The following is a 20,723-nucleotide window of genomic DNA, read 5'->3' on the forward strand; positions in this document are numbered from 1 at the left end:
ATGTTCTGAACAAAAACCACAGTCAGACTGTCCTGTCCAGAGTTGAGGACCCCAGGCAAACACAGACACTCCTGTGGGGCAGGACATTCCCAGAAGCCAGAGCTCACCCCCAGTGACTGAGGGCAAAGATAAGACCTTCCTCTGGGTAAAGTGTATCTTTATACAGATGGCGTGCTGAATCCCAAAACACAAAGATTTTGTATCATGCCCAAGTATATTTACTCCCAAGAATGCTATGTCACATTAAATCCTAAAACAGATCAATAGATCATATTAATAAATATGCAGTATATTAATAAGTCATTATTATAAAGGATAATATGCATGACCATCCCAGTAGATGAAGAAAAATGTAACAATTTTACAAAACCAGTATCTATTCATCTATCTCAAAACAAACTTGGAATAAAGGGAAGTGTCTCAATCTGATCAAGGATATCTTCAAAAATCCAATGAATATCTTGTATAACTGTAAGATTCTGAAAGTATTCTAAGATCAAGCACTAGGCTGATATGTCCATTCTCACTTTTCTTCATCTTATGTTCATTCTTAATAATTTTTCCAACATTTGGCTGGACGTTATAGCATGTGAAATTAGTCAGGAAAATAACAAATGAATGGCACTCAGTGTGAAAGGCAGTAAAACTGTCTTTACTACAACATCATGATCTTATATGTAGAAATTCAAAGGTGTCCATAAATACTAGAACAATAAACATGTATAAAAATGTACAAAGCACATGATCAGCATATAAAATAAGATATATTTATCTCTGAAGAGCTAACAATCCAAAAATAGAATTTAAAAAAAATCATTTACAATAAAAAATAAATAATTAAGAATAAGGTTAGTGAAGGGATATTGTATTCACTAAAGTCTGTAAAATATTGATTGCTTGGGGAAATTAAAGCAAATCTTAATAATGACAGAGACTTTTCATGTTTAATGATTAGAAATACTACTCTTAATCAGGCAACTCTCCTTCAAAATAATCTTCAGCCTCCTTGAAATCTGTAATAAAATTCAACCAGGCTTTTCTTGCAGAAATTGGTAAAAAGATCCTGAAATTCATGTAAAATTGTAAAGTACCTGCAGTAACCCCAAAATTAAAAATAGTAGATGAGCTTTTGATTCTTTGATTTCAAAATGCACCATACAGCACAGTTGAATAGGGAATAAATTCCAATGTCAGGGTGCCTTTTTCTTTATATCAATAGAACAGAATTGATTCATTACAATATCTGATGTTTAGTTAATTTATTATTTTAATTAATGGAATGTTTTGAGCACTTTATGGTCTATAGCAAATGGAGTGAAAGTACAGAGTTCCCATACATCCCTCACAGCCCCAAGGATATCCCTATGACCCAGCTGGCATTAGTTTATTTATTTTATTTGTTATCACCAATGAATCAATAATGACACATTATTATTAACTCAGTCCCTTACTATATATACAAACATTTAAACATTTAACCTGTATTCTGAAGGTTGTGTTGTACATTCTATGGATGTCAGAGAAAATAGGTTCATGCACAAAAAAATCTGCTGTGCTCCACCTATTCATCTCTCCTTATCCCATAAACCTTGGCAAACACCGATTTTTTAATAATCCTCACCATTTGCCTTTCTGAAATGTAATGTGGTTAGAATCACTGAATATTATCTTTCTGGAAAACTATTTGCACTTGGCAATATTCTTTCAAGAATCCTGATACCTTTCGGTAACATGGTAGATGATTTCTTTTTATCAATGAATGATATCAAATTGCATGAATGTCCAACAGTTTCATTAGACACTCATCTGTTGAAGGGCAACTCATTTTGCATCCAACTTATAACAACTATAAGTTGTTATCATTCATATGCAGATTTTGTGTGGACATGAATCAACTGCTGTGGGTCAACTCCAGGAGCATGATTGGTGAGCCGTATGGAAGGGCACATTTTGTCCCACATTCTCACACAGTGACCAACTTGCATTGAGTTCCACCAGTACTGAAGGAATGCTGCAGTCCTTCCACATCCTGTCCAGCCTTCAGTGCTGTTGGGGTTCACACCTTCAACATTCTGATGGTGTGCAATGGAATATCATCTGAATGTGCCATTCCCAGTGAATTGTGTTGTAGAGTGTTTTCCTACATGGTGATTTCTATCTTTTTGCAAGGTGTCTGTTCAGGCTTTGGGCCCATTTTTATTAGGCTGATAGTTTTCATAGAGCTTTTTAAATGTTTATATATTTGAATACAAGGACCTTACCAAGTATATGCCCTGAAAACAATTTCTCCCAGTCTGTCACTTCTCTTTCTTTCTCTTAACACTGCCCATGACAAAGGCAAAGATACTAATTTTAATTAAGCCCGAGTTATCAAGTATTTCTCTCATGGATCATGCTTTTGGGATTTACCTAAAATATCATTGTCAAACACAAGGTCACCCAGAATTTCCCTCTGTGAACTCGTAGGAGACTTATGGTTTTGTATTATATTTAGGTTAGTGAACCATATTGAACTAACTTTTGTGGAAGCTGTGGTTGTGTCTCTGATGTATTTGCCTATGTGGGGAAGTGATGGGTCACATACCACTGTTTGAAAGGATGAGCTTTTCTCCTTTGAACTGCCACTGCTCCAGGGTTAAAGGTCAACTGGCTCCACTTCCCTGCTCTGCCTCTGCGCTTCCTGTTCTCTTCCCTTGACCCATTGGCTCCTCTTAACCAACACCACATATCCCAACTGTTGTGCATTGACAGCGAGCTCTGAACTTAGGCCCTGTCTGTCTCTGGTTTGTTTCCCCTTCAGTGTTTTGCAGTGGCTGGGGTGGGTCTTCCGCTTTTACATCTATTGACTCATTGCCACATCCATGCACTTCTTTGTCTCTGGAAATTCATGTGTGGGACTAGGTTATTCCCTTTTGTTAGGCTCTGCTGACCAAGAACAAACCACAGGCCCAGGAGCATCATAAAAAGCCCTGGAGACTCCAGACCCTGGTCCCAGATTCCGGGCTCCACCCACGTTGCTGCCTCTTCTGTTCCCTGGCCCTGCAGCCATGAGACTGTGTACCTTTTTCTACATTTTCCTCTTCTTTTTGGCTCTGTTACCTCCAGGTAAGTTGTTGACTGATTATAGGGATCTGCAGCTGAGAAAGCTTTGTGGCAGGTCAGATCAGATCTTCAGAAACCTAACAGCAACAGGTTGAGCAGGATGATGGTAGGGCATCAGGAAAGAGACCTGCCACTGCCACTCAACAAGCCACCAAGCAGGGTGAGTTCTGCTTCAGCCTTACTGCACGTCTTGGAATTCGATTGTGAAGCACGGACATTTATTTATGAGTTGTTTGATCTGACAGGACTATTTGAGCCAGCATTTATTATTATATCCACTTATTAGCTCAGAAGAGATAGATGAAACTGATCAAAAGAATCTAGTCCTAAGTAAGGGTCACCAGGATCTGAAAGTGTTACGGAAAGAGCCAAACACGAAAAGGATGATTATGCCCAAAGTGAAAAGTCAAAGAATGTTTTGGTTGTTTTTTGGGGAGAGGATATGGAGTTAGAGGGAGCTCTCCCTGTAAATCTTACAAAGTATGAAAATTCAAATATCATACAGACTTTACCAAAATCTTGATTTTGATATTATTAAGTGATTATTAAATGATATTTAAGTTATAGATATTAAATGATTTGCAATGTGAACATGAGGACTAGAGACAGTTAAAGGAACTTCCAACAAATAAGGCAGATGCCAAAATGCAAAGATGATAGTTTACCACACAGTAAGGGATAAGGCATGACTATGGATGTGAAAGAACAGTAAATGTTTAAAATGTAATGTGTAAGTATATCTTGTTTAAAATGTAATATGTAAACATATTTAAAATGTTTAAAATGTAATATGTAAACATATCTTGGAATTTTAGAAAATACAGCACAATGAGCCTACAAAAGAAACAGGTAAGGCAATAATATTACAACCAGGTGGCTTTTAACAACTTCCTTGCAGGGGCAGTTATCACCCTGTCTCTGGGCTCAACTTTGCCTGTATCTGTGATCTCTAATTCCTCTCCTCTCATTCCCTCTTAAATGTATCCCATGCAGGAATTATTCCCACCCCTTCCACTCTGTGAAGACAACTGCTCTGTCTTTACTCATTCATCTAAAGTGTGGTCCTGTCCCCCAAAGAAAGTGCTTTTCTTGAAGTCACCACTAACCTCCAAGTTCTTGGAGCCAATGGTCATTTCACTCTGCAACCTACTAGGCTTCTCACTCGATTTTCACACAGAGGCCACGACCCTCTTCCTAATGTACCTTCTTCATTTGGCTCCAGGTGAGGCTTCACTTGACCCTCAGCCTGCCCTCTGGAGGCTCCTCCTCAGTGTCCATCCCTGCTTCCCCCCATCTCCCATGACCCTTCCTGTTGCAGAGCCTCAGGGCTCAGCTCCTGGTCCTCCTCCCTCCATTTGCCCCATTCACTCTCAGTGGTGCCAGCCACCCCCATCCCTTTGAATTCTCCCCAGGACCTTTCCTCTGATCTCCAGATGTGGAATGCGTTGTCCAAGGGCACACCTGCTGTCTCTCTAGGATGCTTACCTTCAACCATAACACCCCAAACTGGCCTCACAACTTCCCCTCTCAAACCTCTTCAAGCAGTTTCCCCACCACCCAGTGCCTGGCAGGCGAACCGTGGAGGCTTTACTGGCTCTCCTGCACGCCCCCTCAGGAAGCCTGCACTGCTCCACCCCCCGGGCTCTCTCTTCCTTACCTGCCTCAGGAAGCCCCTGCACCACACTCACTGTAAGCCAGGTGCATGGACACCTCAGCTGTCCTACCCCACCTTAGACCTCATGGTACAGCTCTATCTTGTCCCTGTAAGTACAGGGAGTGGGGGGTCTTCTCATTTCCCCTCCTCTGACCCAAGTGGCAGTGGTTGCTGCCTGCTACTCAGAGTAAGACCTTGAGGTTCTCCTCTCTGACCTCCAACTGCAGCAGCCCATGCTCACATGGGGGCCTTCACATGACTACTTCACTCAGACTTGCTTAGGAGCACTCGCTGGAAGGTCATAAAAAGAGCTTGTGAGTCTGTTACTGAGACCCTGGTAATGCTACTCTCCAAAAGTACACACCCTGCCTTCAAACCACTGCTTCAGGCTCAGCATCTCTGTTTTCCTCTCTTATCAATGGCTCCTTCCTCTTGTTCCTGACGCTCACTCACACAGGAAAGCATCTGTGAGTGCCCTGTCAGTAGGGCCTCCTCACTCAGAACCCTAGTTAGTCCACTCCCATTGAGCCCTCAGCTTTGTGCGGGGCCTTAGAAACCTAGGATGTACAGACTATCCAACCTACTCTCTTTGTCAGGGCAAGAGCAATTCCTTTTGTCACCTTGTGTGATCTCTCAGAAGGAGAAGCATCCATGCCATTCATTTCAGGTCCCTGTGTTAGAAGAAGTGTCACTATCACAAGTACGATGGTGTTCCCTCAGAATCCCACCCTGACTCTTAGGACCCCTTCTCTAGTCAATCCTTTCTTCCTACACACACACACACACACACACACATACACACACACACACACACACACACACCTTTCAGGATTTTCTTGCTGTAGATGTCTTGGTGGAAAACCATTTGAGTCTTTACCTGTCAATTTCTTAGTTTTATCAATTTTCCTGAAGGTGGAATTTCTCGTACACAATTCAGTATGAACAGTCATTTTCTCTCAACATTGGTTGGTATAAGTCCACTTGTTCTTGGTTTCATTATTGTTGTCACAGTCAGATTAATTATAATTCCACTATAAATTATATGTTTTATGGCTTTTGTTTTGTTTGGAATTGAGATTGAATCCAGGTCCTCATGCATGACAGGCAAGCACTCTGCCATTGAGCTCCAGCCCCACTGTTCAGTCATGATCTGGCCTTTCTTTATAAGGTTTAGAGCTTAACTAATTTGCATTTTATATCACATCTTAAAGTACTTTTCTTTGAATTGATTCATTTATTTTTGCATGACTTGTTTTAGAGGATCTCCTCAAATGTCCATCATTTTGTTCTTCTTTTCTCCTGGGATTTGAATTAGATAATACCAGTCCTTGTATCTCAGGTCTGCCTTCTGGCATAAGTTGAATGTTTCTCTTCTTTCTCTGATGCTTTTTCACCTCCAAGTAATTTGTCAATAACATCTTCCACTTAGTTTTTCAACATTTTCTTTATGCCTGCCAATTTATTTGATCATCTATATTGTTTTCTTATAGTTTTTAAAACTCTGTAGCATAGCTCTTATGTCTTTAAACATTGTACATTGCTATTGATTATTTCTCCATACTGGAAATTCCAGTATCTCTCATCCTTGAGGGTCCAAACTATTGCTTATCTCTTTAATGTGTACTCCTGCTGCCTTGCCTACCTGATCATCTTTGTTGTTGTTGTTGTTGTTTTAGATATACATGACAGTAGGGTGGTGTATTTTGACATATTGCACATACATGGGTACAACCTATTACAATTTTGATCCCATTCTTGTGGTTGAACATGATGTAGAGTTACACTGGTTGTATATTCATAGAAGAACATTACATCCAATTCATTCTACTCTCTTTTCCATTCTCATCCCCCCTCTCTTCCCTTCATTCCCCTTTGTCTAATCCAATGAACTTCTACACTTCCCCTTCCTACTACCCTCCCTTCTTAGGGGTTAGCATCCACATATCAGAAACCTGATCATCTTTGATGGTGAACTCACTGCTCATCACTAATACCCCATTGTTCCATGGTCTAAAATGGGAATGCTGCCATCCAAACCTACTTCAGTGAGACCAACTCAATGATGTGTCTCAGTGAAGCAGTTCCAGGCTTAACAACCTAGCATTGCTGCTGGCCCAAGAATAATCATCCCCTTTTCCTCTACTGATGATAGAATTGACCATCTGGGAATTCCTGCTCCTCTCCATGTTGACCAAAACAGTGTCCACTGCTCAAGCTGAATATCAAGGGCTACTTCTTTGCTTGAAGGGGAGGGTATTCTAGGAAATTACTATCCATTTTTGAAAAGATTTTAAAGAGATTCCCTAGTATGTATTTATTCTAGAGCACCAATTGCTTGAGAGTATGTATCTTCAAATATAGCCAAAAGTCTCAATTGTTCTTTCAGTCTAATCAAACGATTTCTGCCTCTCAGAGATTTTTGATACTGATGTATTGATGAAATTCTAAGATTCTGAATTACAAATCAAGGTAGCATTCCATCTTAGACCATAGAACAATGGTGGATTAAGTATACGCTATGAGTTCACCATCAAGGATAATCAAGTAGGCAAGACAGATTGAGTGAATATTAATAAGACAAACAAATTGGACCCCCAAGGACTAAAGTTCCTGGAATTGCCAGTGTAGAAGCTATTATAGACTCTTCAAAATGCCCCTTATGTCAATCCCATGGTATTTGGGGAAGTAGAGAAGACATCAGTGAGTTTCTGTTCATCATTCTCTATCCTTTTTATAAATTATGTCATTGCCAAAAAACTCAGAACTATAGAAATATAATATTGAGGACAGGCATTTTTGTATTCTTCTGTTAATAGGATTGAGGGTAATATTTTGCTTTGAAGTTGGTATATGCATTGTTTATGAATTTTAACTTTGTTAAAGCAATATGCTTCTCTTCTGTATTAGATATGTTTTACTAGTATCAGTGATGATGGTCTTTTCAATTCTCCCCTTTGAAAAAACTATTTATATAAGTTGATTGCCTGGGCATAATATATGATTATATAGATATAACATATCATATAACAATATGAATAATGATAAATATATATATATATGTGTGTGTGTGTGTGTGTATACAATATATCATTCTGCTCTACCTATCAAACACTGTCCTATCATGCTTACCAAAGAGTGTTCTCAATAGTTACATATAAATAAAAGTGATGTGTTGATACTAAACAATTATCTTCCTAATAGGGTCTCTATATATTAGTGAATCTAAAGTTATCTCATGGATGACAAATCATTGACAATGTATAACTTCCTGACACAGAGGGGGAAGACAAATGATGCTATTAACCACAATTGTCCTAACTCTTTTGTCTTCTCTCACTCTGAGGTCTGTAGCACTGACTCATTTGTTTGCCAATACAAAGATTTATTAATTAAACTTTGCTGTGACATAGTGCATCTGAAGGAATTTATCTGGATACAAAAAAAAAATTCACCTTTCCAATATTCTTGTAATATACTTTCAGATGCATATTGATAGACTTTTACTAGTTAGGAAAAAAGTAAAAGTTTTGACATTCCAAGAGAGTCTAAGATTTAATCATTGAAATAGATCACATCTAAATATGGAGAAAGTAACTCTGCTTCTAAGTTAATCAAAAGAAGAAGAAACTAAAAGATATTAATTGGATTAGTGATATCAAGATAGTCAAGTGGGTGATAACAGTCTTCACCCCCCTCACACATACAGAGTGTGTGTGTGTGTGTGTGTGTGTGTGTGTGTGTGTGTGTGTGTGTATGTGTATCCATAAACTGAAATAGTCCTGGGAAAACTCAAGATTTACTTAAGGACACCCAGAAACAAAAGAGCACAATACAAATTGAGACAATCCACATAGAAAGGTTTGCTGATAAGATAAGCCTACCAGAGACACAAAGAGATTGAGAAATAGCTAAGAATAAAGAAGAAAGGTGGAAACTACAGTATAATCATGTGGTGGGAAACATGGTGCTCCTCAGCAGGCTGTCCCATAGAGGACACTAGGATGTTTTGCCACTGGTGTTACTAACAGCCCTTCCAAGAGCAATTCCCACTCTGGAAATCCCAGAGAGGGATGTGAGGCTGCCCATTTCCTTCACCTTTGCAAAGAAGCAGTTGCTCTTGTGCTGCACCAGGATAACAACTGACATTCTAAATCTGTCCATGTCCTTGACTTACAGGCTGCAACCAAAGCGTGCCCACTTTAAGAACCCAGTTCTCTTTCTACACTTCGTCATCCACACCTGAGAAAGTGAAGCCATTACCATACTGAGCTAGTTCACAATAAAAGTCACTGATCCTAATGTTTATGCTCCAGTTAAAGCCCACAAACCTTAGGGAACACATTCATGCACCAGGACCCAGAGTTACGGTCGCTATGCATGCCAGTGTTCATAAGTGTAGCAAATGTGCTACGCCACATGTGATTGCATGTCAGTTCCCAGAGCCACAACTCTAGTCAGCCTTCTCATGCCTGGGCCCTGAAGGCACATTCTGTCGGCACCATTGCTCCAGGTACCAGCTCAGTTACATAAAGCTAGGCATCACCTGACCCTGCATGCTCAAGCACCTGATCTCAACTCTCTGGCTCCTTACATGCAGCCACACAACTACCAACATGGCAGGGAGGTGACTGTGTGCTGAATGTCCACTTTTCACCCCTCCAGAATCCAGTACTTTTCTTTTTTTTTTTTTCTCACTGTCAGTTGCTGCAAACCTGTGCTCTATGGCTGGTCTACTGGTACCACTCAGAGGACACAAGTGCCACCACCATCTCTTGAGTACTCATGTGACTCAGATGCAGGAGAGATGTCTTCTGACATAAATCCTCTGTTAGGAGAAATATTGGGTATTATAACAACATGGTAGGTAGAGTTAATGACAGTAAAGTGTATACTTGAAAATTATAAGTATACACTTTTCTGGGTCTCACTACCAGAAAAGAAAGATTGAAGAAAATGTGTGAAATCATTCACATTAATTGGCTTGATTTTGACATTCTCCAGCATATCAAAACCTCATGCTGTACATCATAAATATTTACAGCTTTTAAGTTTTAAATTATAATTAAATAATTCAAAAACAAATTTTACCTTAGGGTAGGCAGTCACCACAAATGACTACTCACACAATAGTTTTCCATGAAAAATTGACCATACCCTTTTCAGAAGGAAGAGGGTACAGGAGACAGAAAAGGCCCAACACTGAGTGTTTTAAAGGAAGCATTACAATAGGGATCCCCAAGGGACTCCAGTAAGGCAGTTACAGCAGCCATGATGCACATCTGCAAGCTGATCGTGGGCTGCAAGCCACCCATATCTGATCCTAGTGTATCTCAACTCATTTCCTATTAAAACACATTTCTCTTCCAACATGCTCAATGTCTCCTTTCTGTTTTCTAAATAACTGAGCCAGGGAGCTTGCTCATGCTATTCTATGTGTCTAAAGTGCTCTCACCCAGATGTTGGTTTATCTTTTCTTGCCCAGCATTCAGTGTCAGTTCAAATGCTCCATGGTTCCATCATCCAGACTGTATCTTGCCCATAATTGGGTTTTTTTCCAAGAATCTTCCCATATTCTGAATTATTTAGTTTTCAGTGGTTTTATTTTCTTCACTGAATGTAAGTTCTGTATGAACAGAAAACATTTCTCACTTTTATTTTTCTATTAGTATACTCAGTCAATATTTGCTGAGGACTCATACAAAATACTAAGTAATGAAGACATTGCTGTATTTGGGACATACATTTTGTCAACTTTCTTATTGTTTCACCATCAAGTTTACCAAGTTTGGTTCTAAAGTTCAAATTACTTATGCCAAAAATCTATAAGAAAAGGAAGGAGGTGTTTGTAAATACTTGAGCCCTCAGGTGAAGCCAGTGAACAGGGCAGTCAGTGAGATGGAGCTGTTAAACTGAGTCTTTCATTCAACCTCTTTTCTTTACAGAGATGCTCATAACATAATTATTCTGTTTGCATATGTTAAACCCCAGAACTACAAAGTCCATATCACTGTTTATCAATCCCAAAGAGAGAACTTAAAAGACAAAATGGAGATGTTTTGGATATTTTCTTACTTACTCCTGGGTGGTGGTGGGCCACAATACAATAGATGGCCGTGTCATGCCTAGGGGCTGGGGAGGATAAGATAGGCTGCAATCCCACTACTCAGGTGGCTGTCTTCAGATGTTTTATGAGAACATTCCTTTACTTCCCAACCCAGTTCATTCCCTCCAGATCTTCTCCAAAGGATTGGGGCTAGGGGGAAGGGCCAGCTCCCCCTCTCCATGTCCCTTGTTAGCTTTTTTAGGCACACAATGCATGAACCCCAACAGCATACTTCAGAGTGTTGCTGGCTTTACATTTCCTACATGAGCTAATTATCTCATTGATTCTCTTCTTCAGCAGTAAGAAGTGGCTTAGGTTCTGGTGAAGGCCATTGTCTTGGCCTTGGAGGCGTCTGCAGAAGACCTACCTGCAAAGTAATAGAAGAGCTAATTTCTTTCTGCCAAAGAAAGATTAGATGCTGCAGAAAGTGGTGGATTCTTATACCAGTTCCAACACCAGTTATCTATACGGACTATCGTGAGGCCCTTAAACCCAGGATAAAATGAAACCATGAGAAGCATCAAAAGGAAAGTTCTGTGCCAAGAACAAAATATTCATATTGAACACCTCTAGCTCTATGATCAACTCGCATTTCCATTGTCAATAAAAATAAATAAATATTGATTTCACATATAACTTGATGCCATGTTTTGGTGACATTTGAAAATAAAAACAATATCAAAATACACAGCATGGGGAAACAACACCTTTCAATAAATAATCAAGAAAACATAAAAACTCTAACACCAAAAAAAAAAAGATTGAAGAAAAAAAAAGAAATAAAAAACAAGGCTAGAAATGAGAGGAAACAAATATGAACATGTGAAAGAGTCCTTCAATCAGTCAGTACACATTCAAATAAAACAAGAATCCAATATGAAAACCCTAAATCAAAAAGTAAAACAGAACTACCACAACAAACAAACAAACAACAACAACAACAAATCTTGGTGAAATGTTAAGAAATCAAGGAGTTGTATCCACTACAGAGGACAAAACAGTGAGTGTATGTGTTCACCGTCTGCCCACCTGGTTTTCTTTCCATTTCTTCTTGAGGTGTGATCTAAGTGAGTCTGGGCCATGGATTGTGCATCCTTCCTTTTGTTGGGTTGCTCACTGTGTTGAGGTTGGGTTTAAGGATTCCTAATTTCCCTTCTTGGGGAATTAGTGAGGGGCTGCAGGCCTGGAGGTGAAGTGAGAGGCTGGGGAAGCTGGGTTGCGGGTGGACGACAAAGCTGCTGGCCAGGACCAGGGGCTAGGTGGATCAGGCCCTGGCACTGGATCCTGTGAGCCAGCAAGAAGGCTGTGTGCTGGACCAGGAGGGTCTGGCGGCAAAGCAGCCTGGTGGACTGAAGCTGTGTGATCCACTGGGTGGGGCTGACAGCTAAGTGGCACTTGGGGCAAGTTAGGGCCCAGCTCTTCTGTGCCACCAGGTGGATCAGGGCCTTATGCCTGGAACTGGGGGCTGGCTGTGAAGGGGCCAGGGAAGGTGGGGAGACTGGAGGCTGGGGAGCCCACCTGGCAATCCTGGGAGCAGTGGATGCTGGACTGTGGAGGGAGTCTGGACAAGGTGAGTGCAGGCCCAGGTGGGTCCAGGGCACCCAGTGGGTGCCTGGTCTTCAGGCTGGATGAGCTGAAAGCAAATACCCTCACACCCCTCTCCAACCCTCTGACCCACTGAAGCCAGCCCTAGCAGTACCCTCATGGAGCTGTGGAGAGCCTAACTCTCTCAAGCCTTCCTAACCCGTGTCCACCTGTCGGAATGCTCCCAGTTCCTCACTTCCCACAGGCCCACACAGACCTAGCTGTAAACCCACAGATCTGGTTTTCCAGCATAGGCTCCACCCCTCTGCCATCCCAGGGTGTCTCCTGGATCCACTCTCAGCATACCTCTGATAAACTCTGGTGCAGAGGGTTTTTAAAGATCTGGTTAATGAGTCAGTCCGTGGTTCGGCTAGGCAGATTGCCCCTCCAGACTCGGGATTTTTCACTAAGCCTCAGGAAGAGAATAGCTCAGGAGGTATTACTGCTGTTTGAGTTCTGGGCAGCAGAGCTAAGAGAAGTGCTACCTCAGCTAATCCACCATCTTGCCCTGACCAGATCCCTATTTCCGAGGCAGGATCCACAAGTGAGCTGATAGTGGCTCTTCTCCCAGCATGGTAATTCTTCTCTGGGAAACTTATTCTCCACTTGGCTTCCCTTTTATAAGGGAAAACCAGTTGATGAAGCTAATCAGGACCACATTATAGGGGATATACCCTGATTGAAAAACACTAAATCTAATGAGGTCTTACCTGGAAACATACCCTGTGCATTTTATTGGAATTTCCAGACAACTATACAGCTACCATCCTCACACAAAGTGAAGAATGAAGATGTTAGGCCATTATAAAGGGGACTTAGAGAAATTCAACCAACTTTCTATTCTTTTACAAATGCTCTCATATACTTCTCAGGTATAAGAAACATTCTAGGCTTTGAGGACATAGGAATCTATGGACTTTTAAATAACATTTGTGAGCAGACAGGAATTTGGACTGGGCCCCTGAACTGGGTTCCACAGAACATACCAATATAGAGTTTAATCGTGGTAACTGAACTGAGGTTGGTGGTGGGAAGCCCTGAAACCAATTAACGAGGTTGAAAATATTTTACTAATTAAGCTGAAAAGATTTAGCTAATTAAGCTCTAATCAACTGAGTATTAAATTGACTAAGCTGTAGCCAATGAAGTTGTTTTCTACGCCTCTCAGTCCTCCATAAACACTGACCCATTATGTTCTTGTTGAGCCATCTCAGAACCAGTTTGCATGTAGTTGCTGCTTAATTCATGAATTATGGGGCTTTTTGCTTTATTTCAATAAACTCTACTCAACTTAATTGGTCTAAGGAATTTTCTTCTCAATGGGACATAATTTTGTGACACCATGGAGGAAAACTGGCTTGATAATAAAATGAAAGATAGCCAAATATGAAAACCACAATATACACAGAATGATTTCACTGAAATAATGAAATGCTATTAACTAAAAATTGATGCAAAAATAAAATACAAAGTTACAAGAATGGAGGAGGAAAATATTAGGGTTAAAGATAGACTAAAGTATTTTGCGCATAAATGACATACCTACGGCTTTTCTCCAGTGTTAGATTGATTGTGTTCTGTAAGTTCAGAGGCATCATAAAAACTTCTCATGTAGATTACATCTGAATTGCATCTATCCAGTTGGAGGCATCTTGTGTCCTGAGGGTAGAGTAATGGCTAATGGCTTCCCTATCCACAGTCAACATGTGTTTCTTGCTATTGTGCGTTACTTCATGAAGGCTAAGTTTAGAAGATGGACTGAAGGCTTTCCCCCACAGAGAGCATTTATGTGGTTTCTCCCCATTGTGAGCTCTCTCTTGCTGTCAGGAATGAGAAGATACACTGAAGTCTCTCCCACACAGATGACATACGTATGGTTTCTCTCCAATGGGAACTCACTCATGTTGCCGAAGGTGAGATAATTTCCTAAAGACTTTCTCACACAGCAGGCATTGAAATGTTTTCTCTCTGTTGTGGGTATTCTTGTGTTTTCTAAGGTTAGATTATTGACTGAAGGTTATTCCACACAGATGGCATGCATTCATATGGCTTCTCTCCTATATGGATTCTCTGGTCGGGTCTAAGCTCAGAGATGTAACTGAAGCCTTTCCCACAAAAATGACATTGATGATGTTTCTCTACTGTAGAGTCTGTTGTGTTTTCTAAGAGATTTGTATAAACACTTAGAAATATAAATGGCATTCATATGGATTGTCTACAGAGTCAGTCATGTTGCATTGTAGTAGTTTTGAACACATTAAACTCCATTTCTGCATACATAATAATCATAAGATTCATCTTGTCATGATTTTTCCTCATGTCCATTAAGGTCTGAGTAGTTATTAAAGGATTGTCCTCACTGTTTGTTGACATAACATTTCTTTGCATTTTGAGTTAACAAATGTTGAGTCAATGTAAAATAGTAAGTTAGGCCTGCCTTTAAACCATTTCTTTCACATACATCTGTCTGGGCATGAGGTTTCTGATTTGAGAAGTAACAGAAAGTTGGGCTTATTCTGATTGGCTAAGCTTCCCTCCACCTGACTGCAATCTCCTGCTTCTGTAACTTGGCTTCTTGCATTGGTTTAACTCCCAAATGTCCCTTTTGTGGGTTTTTTTGGCTTAAATACCGGGCCAAACTGAAGGGAGTGCATCACTCTGACCATCTTGTTTTTAGAGAGTAGAGTGTCCGATGCTGGCCAGCAATAAAGGCTTAATTGGCATAAAACTCTGAGAGTTCAGGTCCTGTCATTTGTTTATGTTCTCTGAACTCTTTTCAGCTTTGATGAGCAGGACCTCTCAGTAAAACGGCCAAGAAGGCTTTTAAAATTCTATATTTGTTAGATTCATGATTTTTATCTCACAGATGTAGGTTAATACGTTTCTCTGATTACACTCTGCTTTGTTCTAAGGCAAATTTACAAGGGTTAACTCTTAATCTAATAGGTTTTTTTAAAAAAATAACTTACAAGGCTTTTCTTTGTCTGTTTGTTTTGTGTAGGTGCACCGGTGGACTGTCCGTCTACATGTCTTGCCATGTCTACATATCTTCGGTGCAAAAATTGACATATGAGCTCAAAATTAAAATTAAAAAATGGATCTAAATAACTTTGGTTCATATGATTTAAAAGTTTCAATTTAAATTGGAAAAATAATGAAAATATAAACGTCTTTAAAGTTTCTAATGCAGTTTTGTTTCTAGGTGGTGGAACAGTTGCTAATAAAATGTTAATGTCTATAAAGTGTCTAATATCCATTGTCTCTAGGATTTTTCTTCAACAGGAAAAAAATTACTAATGCTATTCAGTACACTTGTCTGATACCTTGTTTTTTTAAAAAAATACATAAATTAGATCTGACATGTATAAAATTAATCATGGATGTGTTTTTATGGAGATCTGATTGGTTTACAAAGTTAAACTGCTCAAAGTATTTTATGTTATTAAAATGGATTAATTTACCTAAATTTATAAGGTTTATTTCAAAGTATAAACAGAAAGAGGGATCAATGGATTAAAAATTATTAAAAGGTTCTAAATATAAAAATAGCTTGAGTAAAACAAATGTTTCCAGGTTAAAAAAAAGTCTTAATGTGGTAAAGTAAAATTGTAATACATCTAAGTAAACAATAGGGACTAATTAAGTAATATAAAGATCTATAAATAAAGGATAAATATTAAAAGGTTTATATATCACTAAATTGGTTATATATGTAACCCAAATAGTTAAAACTCTTCAAGGTTGTTCTCTAAAAACAGATATTAATGTGCTGATATAAACCAAAGTTGATTTATATGTTAAAATGATAAAAACTTCTTAAAATATTAATTACATTGTATCTGTTAAGTTTTATTCTCTAGAGCAACTAATCTTGGAGAAATTAAGGTTTGTACATCTGTGGTTAAATAGCAACTGTTATTTTAGAGTACTGTCTACATTGCAGAGTCTATATTTTTCTTTAAAGCTAAACTTGGTTAATATAAAAACAGCAATACAATTGTGGTACATTTCTCTTCTTTACATATTAAATGTGTTCATATCTTTCAGGTATGCAAGTCTTTAAGTTAAAAGATTTAAAGGAACATTTTATCAACCTGGTATTTCCAAACTAAAGTTGTCTGTAATGGTAATTTTAAACTTATAAGGATAACAGATTTTATTGGGGATTTATTTATATCATTCGATGTTTTGTAACCAAACCTTATGTTACCTTTTACACTGGGATATGAAATTTTAAAGGTATTTTAAAAGATAATGGGAGCCTGATCTGTTTAAAGGTTAATATTATAAAACATTTTTGCTACTCTTCCACACAAGAAGAAAGTTAAAAACTCTCAGCCTTTCCCTAATTCACATGTTAGATGTAATATCATATTGAATTAGCAAATATTCATACACTCAGGAAATAATATATGTGAACTTTATAAAATGATATCTAAAAAGAGAGACAAAGATCAGCTTCAGAACTAAAATACTTTACCTAAGATTTATGAAGAACCCCACCTTATCTGAGATAAGGCTCTACATCCCACCTTACAGCATGTCAGAATGACTTCAAAGTAAGCCAGACTTCAGCTCATTTAAAGTTGTATTCAAAGATTGATTTTATTGTAAATATTACTGTGATATCAAACAGAGTATATTATGTATAACTCGGCCAAGATTCAAGATTATATACAAGCTAACATGTTTTTACTGTTGTTAGTTTCACTTTATATTTATATTTTCCTTAGACCTGATACTGTTAACGTTTTAAAGAGGTATACTTCAAGAACACATATCTAAATTAATTTGAGATATTAAGCCATCATCTGTGGACAGATAGTGATTAAAAGGGATTAAATTAACTGTAAAGGGGCTGGGGTTATGGCTCAGCAGTAGACTGCTTGCCTTACATGTGTGAGGCACTGGGTTCGATCCTCAGCATCACATAAATAAACAAAATAAAAGTATTGTTTTAAATACTTTTATTTTGTTTATTTATACAGCTAAAAAAATTTACTGTAAAGTTATAAACATTAAAGTTAAAGCCCAATACTCTTACTTTAAGACTGATAAGACTGACTTGCTGGGTGTTTAAGGCCAAACTTAAAAATTTAGGTTAAAATAAAGGGGCCAAGAAAACTAATATTTGGCTCTTGCTCTCTGAGTCAGCCTGAACCCAGGAAAAGAGGAAGAACTTTGCAACTCTGGGCCACATAACCTCCCAATTAGGGAGACTAATGAGACCACTGGAGAACAGAAAGCCAATCAGTGTGCATGCTGCCGAAGAGGAGAGTCATTGGAAGGGGGAAACATACCTGATGCTTCCAAGGGAAGCCACATGGTCAGCAAGACCTTGACCCATCCTAACGCAGATGGCACTACAGAGCTAAAATGCTGCTCACGACTTCCCCACGAGTGTCCCCCAAGAGAACTCAGCTGACTCTTACCAATAGATAGGAGCAAGGTCAGTTTGACCTTGTTTGATCTTAAAAATCTGGCAAAAACAGTTAAAAACCAAAGCACAGTTATTCCTGGGCATTTAAAAAAGTATTTTAATGTAACTTAAGATGTACACTTGTGTTAGCACCCCCAAGAATAAGTAAGACTGGAGGCAACAGAAGAGAGATTCTTAGGCAAGAATGTCTGATAACCATCAATAGAAATTGCCAGAATCAGAAGTTTTTACTCAGTTTAAGGCCTACAGGTCTTCCTAACCATCTACACAGGTACACTTTATCAATGTTTACTAGTATAATTGTCTATTCCTGCGTAACAAAGAGATCTTTACTGAACACAGAGGTCATTCCAATAAATGTAATTTTAAAAATCAGATGATATTAACTAACTTAACTAAATGTTGTGTCTACATTTCTGATAACTCTGACAATGTTGAAGTTTTACATGCAAAACCAGGACTTGAATATTTTTTAATGGACAATCATATAAACATTGCCCATATGCCTAGCTTTGGAAACATACTAAAATCCTCAAAATTAATCTGTGGGCCAAATAATGAGAATGTTACCAAATGTGACATATTTGGTCTACCTGAGCATAATGTGCTGTATAAACAGAAGTAAAACCACAAAGATTGATGTCTTTAGACTATGACTGTTTAGTCTCAGACTCTTCTAGAGAAATTAATATATGACTTTACATAGGTGCATTATTACCAAATTACTATTTCTTACCAAAGCAGAAATCTCATCTGCAGGAAAATTCATTTAAACAGGATGATATTGAGGAAGGACCAACTTACAACTCTGCAATGATTCAACATTTGTTAACTCATAAAGGAAATCAATACAATCTCCACAAATAGTGTGGACCATCACCTAGTGTCAACTTATATCATAATGAGCATCAGAAAAATCATAAGTAAGGCAAATCAAGTATGCAGGATAGGGCTTATAAAGTGCTGCAAGCCATGGAGAATGCTGGAATGAAGCTATTTCAATATCAACTAGGTGGAAAAAACTTTATTCAAATGTAGGATCTGGGAGAACACAAGAGAACCACACAGGAGAGAGACTGCATCAAAGTAATTTTGGTGGGAAAGGCTTCAGTTATGTTTCTGACCTTAGATCCCATAGGGAACTCACACTACAGAGAAACCACATAAATTCCATCTGTGTGGAAAAGGCTCAGTCCATTATGGAAACTTAGCTGTAAGGAGAGAACACACATTAGAGAACCACATGATGGCCTTATGTGTGAGGAAGCCTTTAGCTATACTCCACCCTTAGACAACACTGGAGGGATGCTATTCTAGGTGATAAAGTCTTTATTAATACCACTAGCCTCATAGAACACTAACACTGGACAGAAACCACATGAACATCATCTTCATGGAAAAGGCTTCAGTCTATCTTCTCATTCTAGATAGCTAGAGAAAGTTCACACTGGGGAGAAACAAAATGAATGTCACATGCATAGGAAAGCCTGAGTCAATCTTCTAGTCCTAGAAAGCATCACAGAGCTTGCACTGCAGAGAAACCACATGGATGTCATGTGGGCAGGAAAGCCTTCAGTGCATCTTGTTTTTGGATGTGGTGCTGCAGGCCAAAGCAAACTGCTGTCTGTGGTGATTCTGTTCCCTCCTGCAAGGACTCTACCATGAAAATCACTCTAGTTGCCCCATGGTGAAAAGCTTGTGACTACGAAATGTACACCTTATCAAGTTGAGGGGGTCTCTTACCAATGGATTTTCAACACCCCAGCATGATGTTTAGTTCTTCATTCCTCACACTGTGCTTTTGGAATATTTTGTTTCTTCACTTTCAACTTGGCACTGTGGGGTTATTGATATGCCCATGGGCAGTAGAAATAGAAATGACTTTTTCTGGGTAAAACATTGGGGGTGGGTCTAACTTGCAAGTGGTCATAATGCAGCACCCACAGATGTCCCAAACTGCATCTATGACCAAAGTCTCCAACATGATGTTGTGTATCATGTCATGTTTGCAGTTCTCACAAGACTTGCTTGAGATATGGATTTGTTTGTTGTTTGTTTGTTTATTTAGGATTGAAACCAAGGGTACTTAACCACAGAGCCAAATTCCCACTCATTTTTATTTTTTATTTGAGACATAATCTCACAAAGTTGCTGATGCTGGCTTTGAACTTGGGATCCTCCTCTCTCAGCCTCCTGAGTCACTTGGATTATAGGCATGTACTGCAATACCTGCCTAAGATATGGAGAAGGGAACATTTGCATAAACAACATAAGTATCTTCATGAATCTTCCAGACAGCAGGAGAGAAAAAATAAATGAATGTGTCATGTGTGGGAAAGCCTCAGTCAATCTTCTAGTCCTTTTGGTCCTAGAAAAGATGAGAGAGCTCACACTGGAGAGAAAGCATATGAATGTTACATGTGTGGGAAAACCTTCAGTTAAATTTCTATTTCTAGAAAGCATGAGAAAATCCATACTGAGGGAAAACCACATGAATGTTACCTGTGTGGGAAAGCCTGCAGTTGATATTCTAGTCCTACACAGCATGAAAGAGCTCACACTAAAGAAAAACCATATGGATGTAATTGTGTGGGAAGGGCTTCATTTGATCCTATTGCTGCTAACAGCTTCAAAGACACCACACTGCAGATAAACCATGAGAAAGTCATCTGTGTGAGAAATGTTCTTGCTAATGTGCTATTGCTTTGTGACATGTGGAAACACACACTATAGAGAAAGATAAATGCATGTAGCCTATTTTGTTCAAACTGGATTCCACTGACATACTCCAGGGTCAAGGGGTATGTTCTAAGGTCAGTGCACTGCTGAGAAGACAGAGA

At 38.9% G+C, this 20,723-nt stretch overlaps 1 protein-coding gene across 1 annotated transcript in view; it reads left to right on the forward strand.

Moving 5' to 3' along the window:
* Window positions 1–11,365, forward strand: part of LOC114082611 (beta-defensin 109) — a 31,260-nt gene extending 19,895 nt beyond the window's left edge. The window contains exon 2 of the mRNA XM_071609334.1: window positions 11,157–11,365. Coding sequence (XP_071465435.1) covers window positions 11,157–11,365 — 209 coding nt within the window. The remainder of the gene's footprint in view (window positions 1–11,156) is intronic.
* Window positions 11,366–20,723: the final 9,358 nt, after the last annotated feature.

The sequence above is a fragment of the Marmota flaviventris genome, chromosome 3 (genome assembly GCF_047511675.1).
Source record: "Marmota flaviventris isolate mMarFla1 chromosome 3, mMarFla1.hap1, whole genome shotgun sequence".
Classification (NCBI taxonomy): domain Eukaryota; kingdom Metazoa; phylum Chordata; class Mammalia; order Rodentia; family Sciuridae; genus Marmota; species Marmota flaviventris.